The sequence below is a fragment of the Scyliorhinus torazame genome, chromosome 16 (assembly GCF_047496885.1).
Source record: "Scyliorhinus torazame isolate Kashiwa2021f chromosome 16, sScyTor2.1, whole genome shotgun sequence".
NCBI classification, from domain to species: Eukaryota; Metazoa; Chordata; class Chondrichthyes; order Carcharhiniformes; family Scyliorhinidae; genus Scyliorhinus; species Scyliorhinus torazame.
Window position 1 is genome coordinate 168,644,407 of NC_092722.1, and position 20,320 is coordinate 168,664,726.

The window sequence follows — 20,320 nt, forward strand, 5'->3', positions numbered from 1 at the left end:
TGACTTCTGTTTTGTCATTATTGCTGGCTTTTAATCATCCTGGGTGACCGTTATTCTTCAATATAATTCATGCTAGGTACCAAGTTCTGTAACTTACTTTAAAAAAACTTTTTTCCTCAAAAGTAAGGCCATTAAATGACCGGGACAAGGATGAGCCGGTTCTTTGGGGGTGACGACTGGTGTGTTAGGTGCTCAGGGAGCCCAGCAAATCACACCTATATGTTCTGGGCATGCCCAGCACTAGAGGAATTTTGGAAGGGCGTAGCGAGGACGGTGTCGAGGGTGGTAGGATCCAGGGTCAAACTGGGCTGGGGGCTCTCAATATTTGGGGTTGCAGAGGAGCCGGGAGTGCAGGAGGCGAAAGAGGCCGGAATTCTGGCCTTTGCATCCCTGGTAGCCCGGCGAAGGATTCTCCTTCAGTGGAAAGATGCGAGGCCCCCAAGCGTGGAATCTTGGATCAGCGATATGGCAGGGTTCATTAAATTGGAGAGGGTGAAATTCGCCTTGAGAGGGTGAAATTTGCCTTGAGAGGGTCGGTACAAGGGTTCTTTAGGTGGTGGCAACCGTTCTTAGACTTTCTGGCTGAACGATAGACATTGGTCAATGGCAGCAGCAGCTCGGGGGGGGGGGGGGGTTACTTTATTTTTGTTTATGTTATTTACACTGGAGAGTCTGAGGGGGTGTATACACCTGTTGTGTTAAGTCGGGGTGTTAATGTTAATTTATTATTTATGTACAGGGGGGGAGGGGTTTGGGGGGTTGCTTTTTTTTTTAGATTGTGTTTTGTACTTAACCCTGTTGGTTCTTTTTTCTTTCTCATTTTGTTATTGATATTTTATGAAAACCTGTAATAAAAATTATTTTTTAAAAAAAAATATGGCCATTAGCCTTGCATCATTGGCTATTCTTTGTGCATCGCTGAGTCATAAAGCTAAAATCTGTAATTTAGTCTCGATTTTGTAATTGTTATTGAAAACTATTTAACTAAATTGCAACTTTTGCAACTCCAGGTTATTTGTTCCAAAAGCCTCTTCCAGAGATACTGATATTCATGAAGCATTTGCTATACAGTTATGGCTTTGTCGTATACATTTAGTTATCCTGCTTTGAAAACGTATAAATGCTTTATCACCTTTTGCAAGTACTTCCTAAGTACTCCAGGAATCTTGCACTTAATGATCGTTGGAAATCTGCAGATAGGGTCCTGTTTAGAGAATGTCTCAAAGCTATGCTAGACACTTCTATTGTCTCTCGTTTTTCTTGGCAGCAGAAGGAAGGAAGCTGTGGAAGTAACTTGCTGTGCAAGTTGGTTTTTTTTCCAAATGTTTTTTTTAATTTAAAGTACCCAATTCCTTTTTTCCGATGAACGGCCAATCCACCTACCTGCGCATCTTTGGGTTCGGGGGGGGGGGGGGGTGAAGCCCACGCAGACACGGGGAGAATATGTAACCTCCACAGGGACAGTGACCCGGGGCCGAGATTGAACCCGGGTCCTCAGCGCCGTGAGGCAGCAATGCGAACCACTGCGCCATCATATGCTGTCCACTTTTATTTTTTTAACACCTGGTTGTAACTGGAATGTTTTTAAATCTATTGGAATCACATAGGTACCTTTTGCATTTAGCCTTTATAAATATATTTATTAATTGTTTTAACATTCTTGCTTTCAGGTATTCTGCTTTGAAACAAAATGGACAACGTCTTTCCTGTTTGGTAAAGAAAGGAGAAGCTGTAGAAGCTAAACCTGCCAGGCCTGTTGTGGTCTTTGATCTTTCTCTACAAGATTACAATCCTCCTCTCTTTACTCTAAGTAAGCCAAGTCGCGTGTTCTGTCACTTCATGGCGATGCATGCAAGCTCGGTGTTACAGTTTGTTATTTGAAAAAAGTTTCACTTATCAACCTGGTGGGGATAGAGTGAAGAGGTGAATTCAATTAAATATAGAATTAACAGCTGTTATTTTACTGTCAATACGGACGGCACGGTGGCACAGTGGTTAGCACTGCTGCCTCACAGCTGCAGGGACCCGAGTTCAATTCCGGCCTCGGTTGACTGTCTGTGTGGAGTTTGCACATTTTCCCCGTGTCTGCGTGGGTTTCCTCGGGTGCTCTGGTTTCCTCCCACAGTCCAAAGATGTGCAGGTTAGGTGGATTGGCTATGATAAAATTGCCCCTTAATATCCAGGGATGTGCAGGTTAGGTGGGATTACGGGGATAGGGCGAGGGAGTGGGTCTAGGTGGGCTGCACTTTCAGAGGGTCGGTGCAGACTCGATGGGCAGAATGGCCTCCTTTTGCACACATGGATTTTATGAATGCCAAATGGACTGGCAGTGAGATTAGAATTTTCAGATTATTAGTAGGAACATAAATGAATAGACACCAGCTTTTTGTTTCTTTACTGTTTGCTACAGTTTCATGTTTTATGCAAATTTTGAAATTATGGCCTCCCAAGTACTTGGGTACTCCCAAGTTCAAGTTATTAATACATATCAGAAACTGCAGTGGCCCCAGTACCGAACATTGAGTGCTGCTGTATACCTCCCGCAAGTCTGAAGAACAACCATGCACCACATTTGAATCCATGTTGCTTCTGCCATTTTATCACATAGAATTGGGCAGCACGGTGGGCACAAGTGATTGGCACTGTGGCTTCACAGCGCCCGGGTCCCAGGTTCGATTCCCCTCTGGGTCACTGTCTGTGCGGAGTCTGCACGTTCTCCCCGTGAGTTTCCTCCGGGTGCTCCGGTTTCCTCCCACAGTCCAAAGACGTGCAGGTTAGGTGGATTGGCCATGATAAATTGCCCTTCGTGTCCAAAAAGGTTTGGAGGAGTTATTGGGTTCGGAGATGGGGTGGAAGTGAGGGCTTAAGTGGGTCGGTGCAGACTCGATGGGCCTTTTGGCCTCCTTTTGCACTGTATGTTCTATGTTCTGTCAATTATAGCCTAATATGTTACTTTATCAAATGCCTTTGAAAGTCTGCATCTAGATCAGCTGCACCACTCTCATCTACCTTCTGTTATAAGACCATAAGACATAGGAGCGGAAGTAAGGCCATTCGGCCCATCGAGTCCACTCCACCATTCAATCATGGCTGATTTCAACTCCATTTACCCGCTCTCTCTCCATAGCCCTTAATTCCTCAAGAAATCAAGAATTTATCAACTTCTGTCTTAAAGACACTCAACGTCCCGGCCTCCACCGCCCTCTGTGGCAATGAATTCCACAGACCCACCACTCTCTGGCTGAAGAAATTTCTCCTCACCTCTGTTCTAAAGTGACTCCCTTTTATTCTAAGGCTGTGCCCCCAGGTCCTAGTCTCCCCTGCTAATGGAAACAACTTCCCTACATCCACCCTATCTAAGCCATTCATTATCTTGTAAGTTTCTATTAGATCTCCCCTCAACCTCCTAAACTCCAATGAATATAATCCCAGGATCCTCAGACGTTCATCATATGTTAGGCCTACCATTCCTGGGATCATCCGTGTGAATCTCCGCTGGACCCGCTCCAGTGCCAGCATGTCCTTCCTGAGGTGTGGGGCCCAAAATTGCTCACAGTATTCTAAATGGGGCCTAACTAGTGCTTTATAAAGCTTCAGAAGTACATCCCTGCTTTTATATTCCAAGCATCTTGAGATAAATGACAACATTGCATTTGCTTTCTTAATTACGGACTCAACCTGCAAGTTTACCTTTAGAGAATCCTGGACTAGGACTCCCAAGTCCCTTTGCACTTCAGTATTATGTATTTTGTCACCGTTTAGAAAATAGTCCATGCCTCTATTTTTTCCAAAGTGCAAGACCTCGCACTTGCCCACGTTGAATTTCATCAGCCATTTCTTGGACCACTCTCCTAAACTGTCTAAATTTTTCTGCAGCCTCCCCACCTCCTCAATACTACCTGCCCCTCCACCTATCTTTGTATCATCGGCAAACTTCGCCAGAATGCCCCCAGTCCCGTCATCTAGATCGTTAATATATAAAGAGAACAGCTGTGGCCCCAACACTGAACCCTGCGGGACACCGCATCTTGTCAAAAAATACAAATCATGTTAGTCAAACACGTTTTACCCATAATAAATCATCCTACTCTCCAACTCTTGGTCTCCCAGGGAGTCTGGGCTTAGGTTGTCCTCCCTTTCATGTTTGTAAGCATCTATCTGAACTGTTTCATCTTTAAGGGCCACCCATTGTTCCATTACATTTCTGCCCGTCAGGCATTTGACTCCAGTTTATCTGGGCCAGATCCCTCCTCAATCTACTGAATAAATCCTCCAGTTAAATATTTTTGTTTCATTTTATTATCCTTTCCCTTCTCCGTAACTGATCTAAACCTCACAGCAATATGATCACTAGTTCAGAGATGCTTTTCAACTGTGACTTTCTCCACTTGACCCATTTCATTACCCAGAACTGGATCCATCAATGTTTTCTTCCACATTGCTTTGGAAACATACTAATCAAGGGAATTCCTCACCTTCTCTGCACTTAACATAATTGCTGCCCTATTCAATATTGGGCAGTTAAAAATGTTCAATTATCATAACTCAATAGTTCTTGCACCTCTCAGAACTCCTGACCAACCTTTGGCTTATAAAATACACCAATAAGGGTAAAAACTCCTTTTATTGTTTCCAAATTCAAACTGAATAGATTCTGTCTTTTCTCTCTTGATGTTCTTTCTTCCTTCAGTTGTGTAATATTTTCACTAATCAGAACTGCTACCCCTGCTCCTTTTTCCTTCCCTCTGTTTCCTGATGACCTTGTATCAGGAAAATGTAGCATTTAGTGCTCCCCTTTTTTGAGTCAGGTCTAAGTCATTGACACTGCATTCTATCCCCATCCTATTGCACCTGCAGCTCAACAACCTTATTAACCACATTGGTTGTGACATGGCCACAGCTCTTTTTTCCCCTCCCCTTCGTGATGTCCCTTACCCTGGCGGCACAGAGGCAGCATATCATATGGATCTCGTGTTAATGGTGACAGAAGTACCCATCTGTGCCATCACCTGCCTATACATGGCTATATTCCCCATGGAGTTCACTTGCTCAATGGTGAGACATGGAAAGGCCAGTTGGTGAAGAGTGGAGCTGTAGCCAATCTTTACACAGTTTTATAAGTTCTTATTTACAGAGCACCTCCTAACTTAGCAACCACAGTTTGTTGGGTGTCTATTTATAGTGGCACAAATGAATCCTCAGTTAATGCCACCCACTTGCACACGATAAAAACAATTAATACAGTTATCACGCAACTGCGATATGTTGGCGTCACACCAACCGGTATTCAATGCTAAATATTCGTTGTGAGGACCACAACCTCAGAGAATTCCTGCACCATCTCCCTCTTCATGCTCATCTGTATGGCCTTTCTGAATTCTGTCTAATTGTAGGATGATCTCCATCCTAGTATCCATGACTCAGGAAAAACTTGGCCACCCATATACCCATACAGTGAATTCGGCTGCCTCAAGCTCAGAAACCCTCAGCATGAGTTTAGTTCGCTGAAAACACTTGCTGTGCATATAGCCCCCTAGAGCACATGAAGCATCTTTCAGTTTCCACATGATGCATAATTACAAGCTATACAGCCCATAGATGTCTCTCCATTCTAGTTAAAATTAGTTAAAAATATAAGATTTGTATAATTATTATTAGCTAGACTTAAACTACACTGCTCTTTTTCTAGTCACTCTTCAAAGATAAATACCCAGTGACTGAATTATTTACTCGAGCTTAGCAAAAACCACCAAGATGCTAAACGCATACAATCTAAGTACTAGATACCTAGATAGGTAACCTTGATGGTTATTTTGGAATCCTCTGGCTCTGAATCTTCATTTCCTTTGAGTTGCATTTGAGAAATCACCTGCTTCCACTCTACCGAATTCCTACAGTCACCACTATTCAATTTGTAATGCACCCGGCTCTATCGTCAAGCTCCATGCCAGTTAGGAAGATTGAGTTAGGAAGGCGAAAATACTCAACCTGGTCTTTTCAGCCATGAAGGCAAGTGACTGAATGATGATCTTGTCGAGAGGTCTGTAAATGGCAAAAAAGTAGATCCAGAACACGCGTTCAATCTAAATCTTGATGGGGTAAGTTCATATTACTAAAGGACAAATTAAGGACTGATGTGAAACTGTTCTTGCATAGTGAGCAACCAACACATGGTTTTTAAGTAGAATAATCTGGGCAAAAATGCTGAAGATGTGAAACATAGATGTTGTGACAGGGGTTTTGGGATTTCTGAGATAAGGTAAAATGGCCATGCTCACTCTACCTATTTGTGATGAATTCGGAATATATCCTGCTGAAGTGGATCCAGAGCTGTTAATCCCAAGTTGTAGCAGCTCAGTCTTCTGTATCAAGCGTTTTCTCCATATGGATGTTATATATTTGTACATTGTGGACTTACAAAATAAAATTTGGTTTTGCCATCCAAAATGCAGACATTCTGGCTTTTAAAATGGTGGTAAAGGAAGGAAAAGGACTGCTCCAAATTAGCTGGTTAAAGTGCTGTGTTTTTATTGCAGATGTTGAATGTGGAGGTGGTTTTTATGTCCGCAGTTTGGTTAATGACCTCGGCAAAGGTAGGAACAAATAAGCAATTTTAACTTGCAAAAAACACAATGCTGGAAAGCTGCTAAAATTAGAAGCAGTAACAGTTTTTTCTCCCTGTTGGAGCAATTCCGATGAAATGCCATTTCGGATACTAATACAATATTTTACTCTTTTTTTTAAAAAGAACTTTCTTCGTGTGCCCATGTGAAGGAGTTGATCAGAACCAAACAGGGCCCTTTCACATTGGATGAACATGCCCTTCAAGAGGAGAAATGGACAATAGATGAAGTAGTAAAAGCAATAGAATCCTGCACGGAATTAGTTTCATCTGAAGCAGCATGCAAGCAATTGAAGATGAACCCCCAGGAAAACACTGAACAAGTAAAAGAAGCTGATTGATGTTCAGCTGCATTTCAATGATAAAACAAAATAAAGAACACAACGTAATCTGAATTATTTCTTCTGTACTCTTCACATTCTGAAAGCCAAACAGCTCTGAATAACGGCACGTTGAAAGTTCACTTCAATTGCCAAAACTGTTGAGCCGTTATGTTGCGCAATTAATCTGTAACTAGCTTCCCAGTTTCAAAGCTGCTGTTCCTGAGATGGACCTTGTCAACGAAGGAGATTCAATCTACATCCATGAGACATTTCTCTGTTGATGTGTTCATGCTGTGTTGCATATTGCATAATTCACCCTTCAAGCAAGATATGAATAACACTTGAATAATTAGGAAGTAACCGATGAATAAGAACTTCTATTACTGTTGTTAACCCGTATATTTTGTTCATGATTTTTTTTTTCGTTGCCGCAAATTGGTAATTTATAATGCTGAATGTGAATATTTTGGGATTGAGCATAAGGGATATTTTACTCTGGCATTCATTGTAATATCCTCCTCCTCATTAACAATTATGGCCTAGTTCATTACAAATTACCCCTTCACTCCCCAAGACGATCCCTTCCTACTCCATATATAGTTTGTGTAAAATGTCTGTCACATCCAGCCAATCAAGTTCTGTTACAAATACAAAACAACATTTTTTAAAAAAGGTAAATGGACCCTGTCCTTAAGTCTGAAATGTGCAGCCATCACAGTTATCCTGCAACAACAATTTGAATAACTGCAATTCTCGGGATTTGCTTCAAGAGCTTTAGACGTAAAAGAACAGGCTACGTTAATTTGCTCGTGATTTGTTTTTCTTATCTTATAAATCTTTCTTACTCTGTTATGAAGCGGTGTTGCTCTAGGACATTAATTAAATCTTCACGGGGACTTCCGGCAGCGGCATGTAGGAGGAGATCGCACATTTGGTTGCTCCTGCCAGTTGGGCCCTTTTCAGCTGTTTGTTTTATGGGGAAATTGCATGAAAGGTTGTCCCCATCTGAAGTAGTTGGTGGAGGATGACCAAGATCCTGCGGAAAAACTGGGAGGAAGGATTTGAGCGTTAATCTGCCAGGAGATGAAATGGGAAGGCACTGTGATTCAAATTTACCAGGATCTCACGGTTTTGCCGAAAAGGAGAGCTGCCACTGTATAAGAGTGGAGTGTATTTTGGGATGTTGTACCTGATGAAAATGAGAGTCACGCCCAATTATTTTGAGACTGTGGAGAATGCAGAGGCAAGAAAGACTGGGACTTGGCTGATCGTGGCGGATGAGAGGTGTTGGTAGTGGGTTGTGGCGGGTGTGGAACTCATGTTTTGATAAATTTGTACATTTTTGTTTACCTAGCTGTTCTAATGACTTTATTTTCTTGGAGGGGAGCTGGGGAGGGGGTAAGAGTTCGGGGCCCGATCCTTTGGTGGGTGTTTTGTTTTTTCTGATCGGTAGGTTGATGGACGGGATGGTGAGGTTTTTATTCCTTTGGGTAGGGGGGGGGAGGGGACTCTGGTTTAGGGGCACCCGCGCTAGCAAGCTTTGGTTAGCTAGCAGGCGGGTGGGTTGCTGTGGTCTGCCGATCCTGTTCTGGTAGGTTTTGGTGAGCCTAGCAGGTGTGAATAGTATGGGGATGAGGTGGTATCGAGAGGAAGTGGTGGGGGTTTTTTGGGACGGGGACGGGGGAGATGGGTTAGTTTGCTAACTGACGTAGGGGTGGAAGTGGCTGGACCACCCATTGTGTAGGGTAAGGTGCCATCTTGTATGGGACCTGGAAGTTGAGTGGGAGCATCCCCCAGAAGGATAATGGCTGAGATGGGGGGTTTTGAGAACCCCCCATCCAATTGATGACATGGAATGTCCAGGGGCTAGGAGACCCGGTGAAACGTTTCGAGGGTTTTCGCACACTTGATAAGTTTGAAAACTGATGTGGTGCTGTTGAAGATGACCCACTTCCCAGTGAAGGACCAGATAAGGTTCTGTAAAGGTGTAAGTCAGGTGTTCCATTTGGGCTCTGAAAGTACGGTGTGGGAAGTAGCAGTTCTGCTGAACAAAAGAATCCGATTCTAGATGGAGAAGGTAGAGGAAGATCGGGGGGGGGGGGAATGGTGAGGTATTTATGTGATGGTGATGAGTGTTCAGTGCTCATGCACCGAAGTGAGACGATGCAGGCTTTATAAAGAGGATAGTGGTGGCGATACCAGCCATGGGCACACGGGGTGATTCTGAGAGGGGGAGACCTGAACATGGTCTTGAACCCAAAAGAGGACTGCTCCAGGCCAAAGTCGATTCCCCCTTCGGGGGGGGGGGGGGGTGCAGTGATGATATTGTTGATTATCATAGAGATGGGGGAGCGGCCCATGCCCATTCTTACATCTGGGGGAGGGGGGGAATTTTCCTTCTCACCTGTGCATAAGGTCTACTCGTGTATCGATTTATTTATTTTTATAATAGGGAGGGCTCTGCTGCCGGGGTAAAGAAAGCGGAGTACCCTGTGATTGTAATTTCCGACCATGCTCCGCACGTGTTGGATGTGGAGGAGGTGAAACTTCTACAGTACCGTTTTCTCCCCGGACCTGTCCCCTGAGGATGCTTGTAGAGTTTTGTGGCAGGAACTGTCGCAGGTCAGCCCGGAGGGCGCCAGGAGGCTTGATACCCCTATAAGCCTGGGGGGGCTGACCGGCACCCTTGACAGCCTGTTCAGAGGCAAAACCCCAGGGCTGGACAGGCTGACCGTGGAGTTCTTCAGGGTGTCCTGGGGAGCTACTACACGGGAGTCCTAGGGAAAAGTATCGCAACTGGGGAGATGCCCCTCTTGTGGCACAAGGCCACCATTACCCTGCTCCCAAAGAGGGGGGGGATCTCCGCCACCTTAAAAACTGGTGACCGGTCCCCCTCAACACGGATCACAAGATCTTCACCAAAATGATGTGTTGTGCCTTGGCACCGTGTTGGACCCCATGAACCTCCCTGACAAGTCTACACAGTCGCGGGCCGCACAATCCATGACAACATCCATCTGGTCTGCGACTTGATCCATCATTCCCAGAGGGCTGATCTGTCGAGCGCCTCCCTGTCCCTTTATCAGGAGAACGCATTCGAAAGGATGAATCACAAATATTTATTCGTGACTCTGCAAGCATTTAGGTTTGGGATGCATTTCGTCGCCCGGATCCGAGTTCTGTACACTGCCGCAGAGTGTCTCGTTAAGTTTAACGGTCCCTGATGGCGCCCCTTTGGGAGATGTGTGCGCCAGGGCTGCGCTTGTCTGGCCAACTCTTCTATTTCCGTGGAGCCTTTCGTGCGCTCCTGCGGAAGAGGTTGGGTCTGCTACGTGGGCCGGGCATTGGAGTGGTCCTCTCTACTTACTCTGGTGATGTGCTCCTCATGTTCACCCACCCTGCTGACCTGCGGAGGATGTGAGAATGCAAGGCTGTGTACTCCGCTGCGCCTCCGCCTGGATCAACTGTGTTCCGATCTGGTCGGTCCGTGGCAGATGGACCCCTTCCCAGAGGAGCTCAGGCCTTTCACCTGGAGCAGGACCAGCCTCCTCTACTTGGGAGTCCATCTTTGTCTGGCTGAGGAATCCTGGCCAGCTAACCGGCAGGAGCTGGAGGCCAAGGTCAGCGCTCCCTTGAGGTGCTGGACAAGACTGCTCCGAGTGCAGTCTTCAAGGGATCAATTTCCCGTCATAATCAACGGATAGCCTCCATGTTTTGTACCAGCTGGTCACTTTGACCCCTAGAATGCTTGTAGAGTTTTGGGACAAGAGACTACACTGGGTCGCTGCTGAGATTCTGAGTCTCCTGCTTAGGGAGGGGTCCAAGTGCTGGTGTGCCTTCGCACCCAGGTAGCGACCTTCCGCCTTCAGACCCTGCAGCAATACCTTTACGTTGAGCCCCCTCCACGATGGTGTGTCCTGGCGAAGCATTTCTTTCGGCAGATGCACGGCTCCTGTTCATAGATCTGCAGGGTCTTCGTTACCCTCTGCAGGTGCTGCCCATCTTTTTACCAGGATCCTCCCCACCGTCAGGAGTGGTGGCTGTTGTCAGGGAGTCGCTACTCCTGACGAGGGGGGGCGGGGGAGCTGCAGTACGAGGCGACCATGTTCCACACTTTCAGCAGATCCTGGTAAAACATTTCGAGTGGCTGGCGGAGGAGCGCGTTGTGGATGCCGGGGTGACCAGAATAAGGGACATGCTCGGTGGCGGAGGAGAGGGCTGGATGGCACCCCATGTGTTAGCACAACGCGCGGCGGTGAACGTCTGGCTCACAATCCTAGCCGCTTCACTGAACTGTCCTCTGTGCCTTTCTGCACTGCACGGAGGAGTTCCCAATACGGGCTGCTGCTGCACACCCTTCACCGCTAAGCCCTTGCCTGTCGTCCGGACGCGCCATGGCGTGCCTTGTTGCCATCCGGCGGCGGACGTTCCTCTATGGGGAAGTCCTCCAATTCAATCTTGGGGACCTGGGGCGTAGGGTGTTGCATGCAGCAGTGGCGTACAACCACCGGTTCACGAACTCCCAAGAAGCCTGCCATTTTTTTGCGGCCTTGTGGAGTCCGTGGACCACATCTATGTTACGTGTTTATAGGCTGCACCCCCTTTTTAATTTTTTGTCAAATTGTTGAAGTTTTGCTTGCACTTCAGCTTCACGCTCCTGATCTACTGGAGCAGAGAGGGGCAGGGAAGGCCGAGGTCCTCGACGCCGTGAGGCAGCAGTGCTAACCACTGTGCAGCCTGACATTAATACTCTTTAACAGTTCTGAAATAATTTTCTTCTCATTAGACACATCAACCCTTAAAAATTAGCATTATCATCTTCACTAACATTAAACATAGTTGCCAACCATGGGTTAACACAAAGTGTTAATCATGGCATCTTTATTCACTTGGTCCCATGCATGCGCAGCAGCCAAATGAGATTCTTCACAAAATATGTTTGGAACTCTGCTATCCAAAGGTTTTGGTTCACAGCACAAACACCTTATAAATTCATTTTTCATAGATTTGATGGACCTTAAAATTCCCTGTGCAATTGGCTGCAACAGTGAGTTACGTTTGGAGGTAAAACAAAATGCCAAATGCATTGTCTTTCACGAGAGGGTCAACATCGGGATGCGCTGAGCAATTGTTGAACACTCCCATCAAATTCAACTGGCTTAGAATGAGCGTGAGCATTGGAAACAAAGTGCTTCTTAAACCAGTGCGAACAAATATGCTTGGTCACCTCCTCTCCCGTTTGAGCAATAATGAGCTGTGAATATTCTTACCCCCTTGAAACATCTCGGAAGTTGACTGGTTCCAAAACACACAATTTATACTCGTATGTCCCAGCTGCATTAGCACAAGCTCAGTAAGCCTATCTTTTTGCTTCTTTTAAACCTGTTGATGCCTTCTCATCATCTGTAGCTAAATTTTCCCTTGGTATATAATGTCAAAACAGGGATGTTTCATTGGCATTATAGATATGTTCAGCAGAAAGACTTACATAAGCAATTAACTTGGCAAACTCGACTACGTAATTTTAAGTTGACTCGTGATATCTCCACACTTAATTGCTTTATTTCATGATGCCTTTAAATAGGCTAACCAACCATGAGGTTGAAACATTTAGTTCACTGGAATATCCTGGCTTAATCAACAGTGGCCCAGTCAATGTCACCCTCTGTCCGATCCACTCAACTCTGTCTAAATCATCACTTTTGGTTTCTACATTGTTTTTCATTTACTCATTTCTTCCTGAACGCCACTTTCAGCAAAAGACTTCAAGTCCTAGTCTTTTTTTTAATAGAATCCCTATAGTGCAGAAGGAGGTCATTCGACCCTCCGAACCGAACCATACTTAGGCCCATTCCCCCGCCCTATCACTGGAACCCTGTTACCCCACCTAACCTGCACATCTTTGGACACTAAGGGGCAAATTAACGTGGTCAATCCACTTAACTTGCAGATCTTTTGGACTGTGGGAGGAAACCGGAGCAAACCCATGCTGACAGGGGTGAATGTGCAAACTCCACACAGTCACCCAAGGCTGGAATTGAACCCGGATCCTTTGTGCTGAGACAGCAGTGCTAAATGGAGAAGGTAGCCTGCCCAGTCCAGACTCCTTACTCGGTTTTTATACCGGTACATCTCTTATCTAATTTTTGCAATAATTTCACTATTTTGGCTATTGACAAAGAATCACGCAGTGCTACACATCTGCTCACCGTTTTGACATAATGCCAGAGCTTTAATATTAGTTAACAGGTTAATTCTATTCTCTCAAGATAGCCAGAAATGCCCATTACTGCTGCTGTCGAATGTGAACCTGGCTGATCTAACCCTCCATGACCCACTGAGCTTTGACAGCGAGAGTCAGTTGTCGCACTATCACTGTGCTGTGGATGAAATCAACTAACTCGGCACAGATGGAGTTACTGAAGCAATGAGCTTACATTCTGAATGTTTCAGATGCCCGCTGAGACATCGGATGTATTTCTTTTGTGGGTTAATGATACATTTTTAGTCATGGCTCTTCATTCTTTCGAGCCATTCACACCACTGAGCATTGTCAAGTCAGATGTAAAGCACGCTATGCGTGATGCAAGGCTCCAGAAGTGCTGCTGCAATCTCACAAAAGAAGCAATTACTTTTTTGCATTGTTTTTGCACAATGCATCTTAAGTATTTGGTACTAATTGGGGCAATTTGTTCTTCATTCAAGATTTGAACTTTGTTCCCTCATTACTATCGGTAATCAGAGGCAGGACTGATGATAAACTGTTGAGGTGACAACTGAAAGGGCATTGTGACAAAGTACCACTGTGTCATAAAGAGGAAGCCGTGAAATGTGTTATTCTTCATGGTATTTACCTTGTAAACTTGGAAATATGCAAGTATTGTTCTGAAAATGATAGACCACAACTAGCAATTGATGCATTGTTTGTTGCACTTTCCATTTTACACTGTGGATATTTATACTTCTGATCAGCGCTCTGCGTATAAGTTTGGTCATTTGCATAGCCAAATTACATTCTTTCTTAGAGAGACAGGATTTGCATTTATAAAGCACCTTTCACAATGCAGGACATCCTAAAATACTTCACAGCTTTTCTTTTGCATTTGTTATGTATTCATCAATTCATACTGCAGTATGAATTTACAGCATCAGCAGAGTGGCAGGAGTGGGCTGGTAGAGAACTTTGTTTTCCAGTTGTTTACTCTGAGGCCCAATCAATCCGATGCCTTGATGAATGCGTTGATGATGGCTTGCGTTTCGGCCTCAGTGTGCGCACATGCAGACGTCATCTGCCTACTGCAGCTCCTTGACAGAAGTTCAGATGGTCTTGATTCTGGCCTGGGGGCATTGAAGGTTGAACAGTTTCCCACTTGTCCTGAGGTTAATTCCACTCTCGTGAGAAGCTACATGGTGATGGGGTGGAGTGCCAGCAGTGAGGAAGGATGAGAAGAACGTTGGTGCATTTCACCTGAGGAAGGAGCAGTGCTCCGAAAGCTAGTGTTTGAAACAAACCTGTTGGACTTTAACCTGGTGTTGTAAGACTTCTTACTGGTTTTCACTCATATTGGATCTGTGGCACATCCTTTGGTGAGGATCACGGCTTGCACATGAATCGTGAAGCAGGCGGAAATTGGTGACGAATTTCTCTGGGCAGCCGTATTTGAGAAGGATGTTCCACAATCCCTCATGGTTGACAAAGTTTAAAGCCATTGCGAGATCGAAGAAAATGAAATGAAAATCGCTTATTGTCACGAGTAGGCTTCAATGAAGTTACTGTGAAAAGCCCCTAGTCGCCACATTCCGGCGCCTGTTCGGGGAGGCTGGTACGGGAATTGAACCGTGCTGCTGGCCTGCCTTGGTCTGCTTTCAAAGCCAGCGATTTAGCCCAGTGTGCTAAACCAGCCCCTGTAGGCTGGTAGAAGGGTTGGTGCTGCTCCCTGCACTTTCCTTGGGTTTGTCGCACACTGGTGATCATATCCATTGTGCCTCTAGATGGATGGAAGCCACATTGAGACCCCGGGAGGAGTGCTTCAGCTACTGGGAGGAGGCGATTGAGGATTCTCGCGATGGTCTTTGCCATGGCAGACAGAAGGGAAATCCCTCTGTAATTTCCGCAGTCGGACCTGTCTCCTTTCTTGATAGTCACAATTATGGCATATCTGAGATCTCCCGGCATTCTTTCTTCTTTCCAGACAAAGGTGATAGGATCATGCATTCATGTCAAGAGTGCCTCTCCACTGTATTTTAGTACCTCAGCAGGGATTCCACCTCCGCAGGAGGTCTTGTTTTTCAGCTGTTGGATGGTTTTTTCGAACACACACATGCTGGGATTGTGCTGAGATGGTGGCGGGATGGCATATGGGGCACATTTGTCGAGGGCTCCATCTTGGTTGAGGCGGTTCTTGAAGTGCTCTCTCTAGCGGGAGTTGACTGCCTCTCTGTCTTTAATGACAGTCTCTCCATTTGTGGCTCTCTGGCGTAGGTTCACTTGGGTAGGGTTTCAAGTCTCATGAAATTGATGGCTTTAATTACACTAAGAAGCCATGCACGTCGCGGTTGTCGGCAGGTTGCTGAATCTCCTGCACTCATTCCACCCACTATCTGTTCTTTAGGCCACAACTACTTTGTTGCACCTCAGCCTTCAGTTGCCTGGATGCTTAATTCCTCTTGTTTGAGTTTTGGTGGAGCTGCCAGTTCAGATCCTGGATCTTCTGATTGTTCTCGTCAAACTAGTCGTGGTCTTCCCTGGTCAAGAGACTGAGTGTGGCTTTTAGGGTGGATCAGGCGCTGTGGCCACTCTGCGGCTCTGGCTTGTTGGTCATCGCCAGGTTGCCAGCTGATAAAGGGCAGCTTTATACCCTTGAAGCTGCACTTCAAGTGGGACAACTATAAATGATGGGTACTGGTTGGGATGGTTCACTGATCTGGATGCTGATGCCTGATACAAAGCAGGGGGAGGGAGCTCATTCACAGGAAAGGCCCACCTGGCTACAAAGACTGCCAGCAGAGTTTACTTATTGGAGGCCTATAAATACAGTTTTGCTTGTGAACCTGGCACTCGGTGAGGAAAAAGAGGTTCAAAGTTATGCGAAAGGAGTTTAGGAGATCATGAATCACGTTTAGGAGCAAAACGTGAGCATGGTTACTCAGTCAACTACTAAGATAAAGAATGGTCGAAAGAATAGAAAACTTAAAACAATAAAAATGTGGTGCCAGAAAAAGGCTTCTACTTTCTGACACATTGACACCAGCTTTGGGCAGACTTTTACAAAGATCGACTGCAGGAAAGAAACTGATGAACTGGGAAAATGGATAAATAAAACTAAGAAGCAAGAGGGGACAGAAAATCAAAGAGCAGATAAGATAGATGAGATAAAACAACTAACGAATTTAGCAGAATAGCATTCAAATGGACCAACAGGAGTAGAAAATGAAAATACAATGAAGGAAAAAGATGGTAAAGGAACAAGGTTTATTAGTTTTCACAAATGGAACAAGTAGCTTTAAATGTAAACCAAACAAAGAATCAACTCATAGGTTGCAATGCTCAGTGTGTGCAAAATAAATTAGGTGAAATAGAACCGATATTGGAACAGGAAAATAAATGTAATATCGGAACTTTGGCTGCAAACTGGGAAGAGATGGGAAACAATAACACATGCTGTTCCTCTTTAAATGGATTCTAGATGAAAAGATATTGGCTTAAGAACTCGTCCAAGGACAGCACCTCAGACAGAGCAGAAAAGCACTCTCATCTAGGTTTCCTGCTCAAGACTTTAAAATATGGCTTCAGCTCACATTATCCTTCTTTAAAATAAATTTAGAGTACCCAATTCTTTCGTTTGCCAATTAAGGGGCAATTTAGCGTGGTCAATTCACCTACCCTGCACATCTTTTGTAGGGGTGAGACCCATGCAGACAGGGCGGGGGGAGGAATGTGCATACTCCACACGGACAGTGATCCGGGTCCCCGGTGCCGTGAGGCAGCAGTGTTAACCACTGCGCAAACCGTGCTGCCCGACCTCACATCTTCCTGATTCAGAGAATTATCACTGGACCAAGACTGACACCCAAGGAGAAAGCATTGAGGCTAAATGCACCGAATATAGCAGCAGCACCAATCTGTAAAGGTTAGTAAAGGTTTCAGTGAAATATCTAGAGAGAATAAAGGTGCATTAATATAAAATAAATACAGAGAATGCTGGAAACACTCAACAGATAATGGAAACACTCTTCGATTAACCTCCATGGTTAAACCCAGTTGGCGCAGTGATTGCTGACTATAAATGTGAAACTAGGGCATGTTTGTGCAATTGGTATTTTCATGTTATCAGGACTAGAAGAGATTATATTGCATTCCATATCAGTTCTGTTTAGTCTGATATTTTAAGCGAAATAAAACCAGCTTCTTGGTTACCAGTTAGCTCCTTCTCAGTCCTGTCTCCTGATAAACATCCTAGTGGCGGATGTGTGAGATTATAGAATTCAGTGTATGTATCATACCTTTCCTTGTTATGCTCCAAAAGGCGTGAGGCTGGATTCTCCAATTTGCAGACTAAGTGCAGACGCCAGCGTGGGAACAGTGGAGCTTTATGCCAGAAAAAAAACGAGGCAAAAGCTACACCGATCCTCCGTTCGGTATGGGCTAGCAGCTGCGCAGCGTAAAGCCCCTGGCTTTACCTGCAGATACGGCCGGAGAATTGCCGGGTCTGCGGCCGCGCCCGGACCCAGTCTTCCCAAAACTGCCCCCCTGTAACCAGCCTCGCCACCTCTGGACCCCCCCCACCACCACCACCACCACCAGCCTCCCCTGCCACCCGACTGGCGGCGCTGGGCTCAGTCCGCAGCCGCCACGCAGGGTCCAGTAGAAAAAAAAGGATAAGTATTGCTCGCCGTCGGGAACTCAGCCCATCGGAGGTGGAGCATCGGGGGAGGGCCTCAGCTGACACCCTGAGGCCATCCTGACGGTGTACGGCATACTCTGAGTACGCCGTATTTGAGGGGTGGATGCATCGTAAAAGCGCCGCCACCCCCGATATTGACACAAACGGGGATTCTCTGGCCAATTGCCATACTTCAGAATATATACAAAAATATTGTTTTACTAATTTAGCTTGAAAAAAATGGAAAATATAGTCTAAAGACCAACATGGCATTTCAGCTTACAAAGAAGGGGCTGGATTCTCCTAAAATAGGGCTATGTCCCCACGCCGGTGTAAAAACGCTGGCGTTGCACTCCCGAGTTTCCTGAAAAAATACAAGCTGATTCAATGCCCTGCAGGGGGCTAGCAGGGATCCGGAGTGCTTCATGCTGCTTTGGCTATGGATACGGGCCCCCGCACTTCCGGTTTCGAGTCCGCGCATACAAACAGAGACAACGTCCAGCGGCTGCGCCGAGCGCCATGGCGGACTCAGTCCACGATCATCCCCCGATCGGTCGCGTGCCTGAGGATCCGTCTGGCCCAATCTCTCCCCCAGCCGCTCATAAGCCCCCCCCCCCCTGCCGCATCACCCATAAGCCCCCATCCCACCAGTGCCCGGTCCCTCCGCACCCCACCAGGGTAGAGTCCCGACCGGCCATAGCATGTTAATTCCACGCTATCGGGAACTCGGCAAGTCGGGAGTGGAGGATCGCTGGGAGGTTCTCTGGCAATGGCCATCCCAGATTTACTCCGGTCCCGGAGAATCGGCGGAGCGGCACTGGGCCCGATTTCGGCGCGAATGCTGTTTCTCCGCCCCTGCGGCAAATGCGATTTTGGCACAGGGCTGCGGAGAATCCAGCCCAAAGTCTGGAAAAACAGGGGCGAAATTCTCCGGAAACGGCGCGATGTCCGCCGACTGGCGCCCAAAATGGCGCCCAAAATGGCCGAGCCCCAACCTTAAGGGGCTAGGTCGGCGCCGGACGAATTTCCGCACCGCCAGCTGGCGGAAAAGGCCTTTGGTGCCCCGCCAGCTGGCGCGGAAATGACATCTCTGGGCGGCGCATGCGCGGGAGCCTCAGCGCGGCATTCCCGCGCATGCGCAGTGGAGAGAGTATCTTCCGCCTCCGCCATGGTGGAGACCGTGGCGAAGGCGGAAGGGAAAGAGTGCCCCCACGGCACAGGCCCGCCCGCGGATCGGTGGGCCCCGATCGCGGGCCAGGCCACCGTGGGGGCCCCCCCCCCGGGGCCAGATCGCCCTGCGCCCCCCCCCCAGGACCCCGGAGCCCGCCCGCGCTGCCTTATCCCGCCGGTAAGGTAGGTGGTTTAATTTACACCGGCGGGACAGGCATTTTAGTGGCGGGACTTCGGCCCATCCGGGCCGGAGAATCCGGTGTTTGGCCCGCCAACCGGCGCGGCGCGATTTCCGCCACTGCCGAATATCCGGTGGTGGAGAATTCGGCAACCGGCAGGGGCGGGATTCACGCCTGGCCCCGGCGATTCTCCGACCCGGCGGGGGGTCGGAGAATCTCGCCCCAGGTCACTACTGATTGTTATTGATTAATTAATCAAAGCACGTGATGCGTTAAGATCAATGTCTACCAAGTAATAAAATACAATGTGACACTTAAGTATTCACTATAGGCTTAAACTCGAGTAAAGCAGAAATAAAACACAAAATATAGAATTACAAAAATTAGTGGCTGTCGAATTCAGGCCTGCAGTTTTTAGGAAAACACAGCAGTGAATTTACCACAAATGGTAGTGAAGATAATGAGTTACTTTATTTTTTTTTAAAAATAATTTTTATTAAGGTTTGCATAAAATATCAGTAACAAAATGAAAAAGGAACCAAACAGGTAAAGTACAAAACACAGTCCAAAAAAAGCAACCCTTCATACCCCCCTCCCCCCTGTACATAAATAATAAATTAACATCAACACCCCGATTTAACACAACAAATATATACACCCCCTCAGACCCCCCAATGTAAATAACAAAAACAAAAATAAACTAAACCCACCGCCCCCCCCCCCCCCCCCCCCCCCCCCCCCCCGAGTTGCTGCTGCCATTGACCAATGTCTACCGTTCTGCCAGGAAGTCTAAGAACGGTTGCCACCGCCTAAAGAACCCTTGTACCGAACCTCTTAAGGCGAATTTCACCCTCTCCAACTCAATAAACCCCGCCATATCGTTGATCCAGGATTCCACACTTGGGGGCCTCGCATCCTTCCACTGAAGAAGAATCCTCCACCGGGCTACTAGGGACGCAAAGGCCAGAATACCGGCCTTTTTCGCCTCCTGCACTCCTGGCTCCTCTGCCACCCCAAATATTGCGAGCCCCCAGCACGGCTTGACCCTGGAACCTACCACCCTCGACACCCCTCCAAAATTCCTCCAGTGCTGGGCATGCCCAGAACATATGGGTGTGATTTGCTGGGCTCCCTGAGCACCTA

General features: G+C 46.7%; 1 protein-coding gene across 1 annotated transcript in view; it reads left to right on the top strand.

Moving 5' to 3' along the window:
* trub1 (TruB pseudouridine (psi) synthase family member 1) overlaps positions 1 to 7,623 on the top strand; it is a 70,326-nt gene extending 62,703 nt beyond the window's left edge. Inside the window, exons 6-8 of the mRNA XM_072479457.1 lie at positions 1,671 to 1,810; positions 6,537 to 6,593; positions 6,749 to 7,623. Of these exons, the coding sequence (XP_072335558.1) occupies positions 1,671 to 1,810; positions 6,537 to 6,593; positions 6,749 to 6,963 (412 nt within the window). The 3' untranslated portion in view covers positions 6,964 to 7,623. The remainder of the gene's footprint in view (positions 1 to 1,670; positions 1,811 to 6,536; positions 6,594 to 6,748) is intronic.
* Positions 7,624 to 20,320: the final 12,697 nt, after the last annotated feature.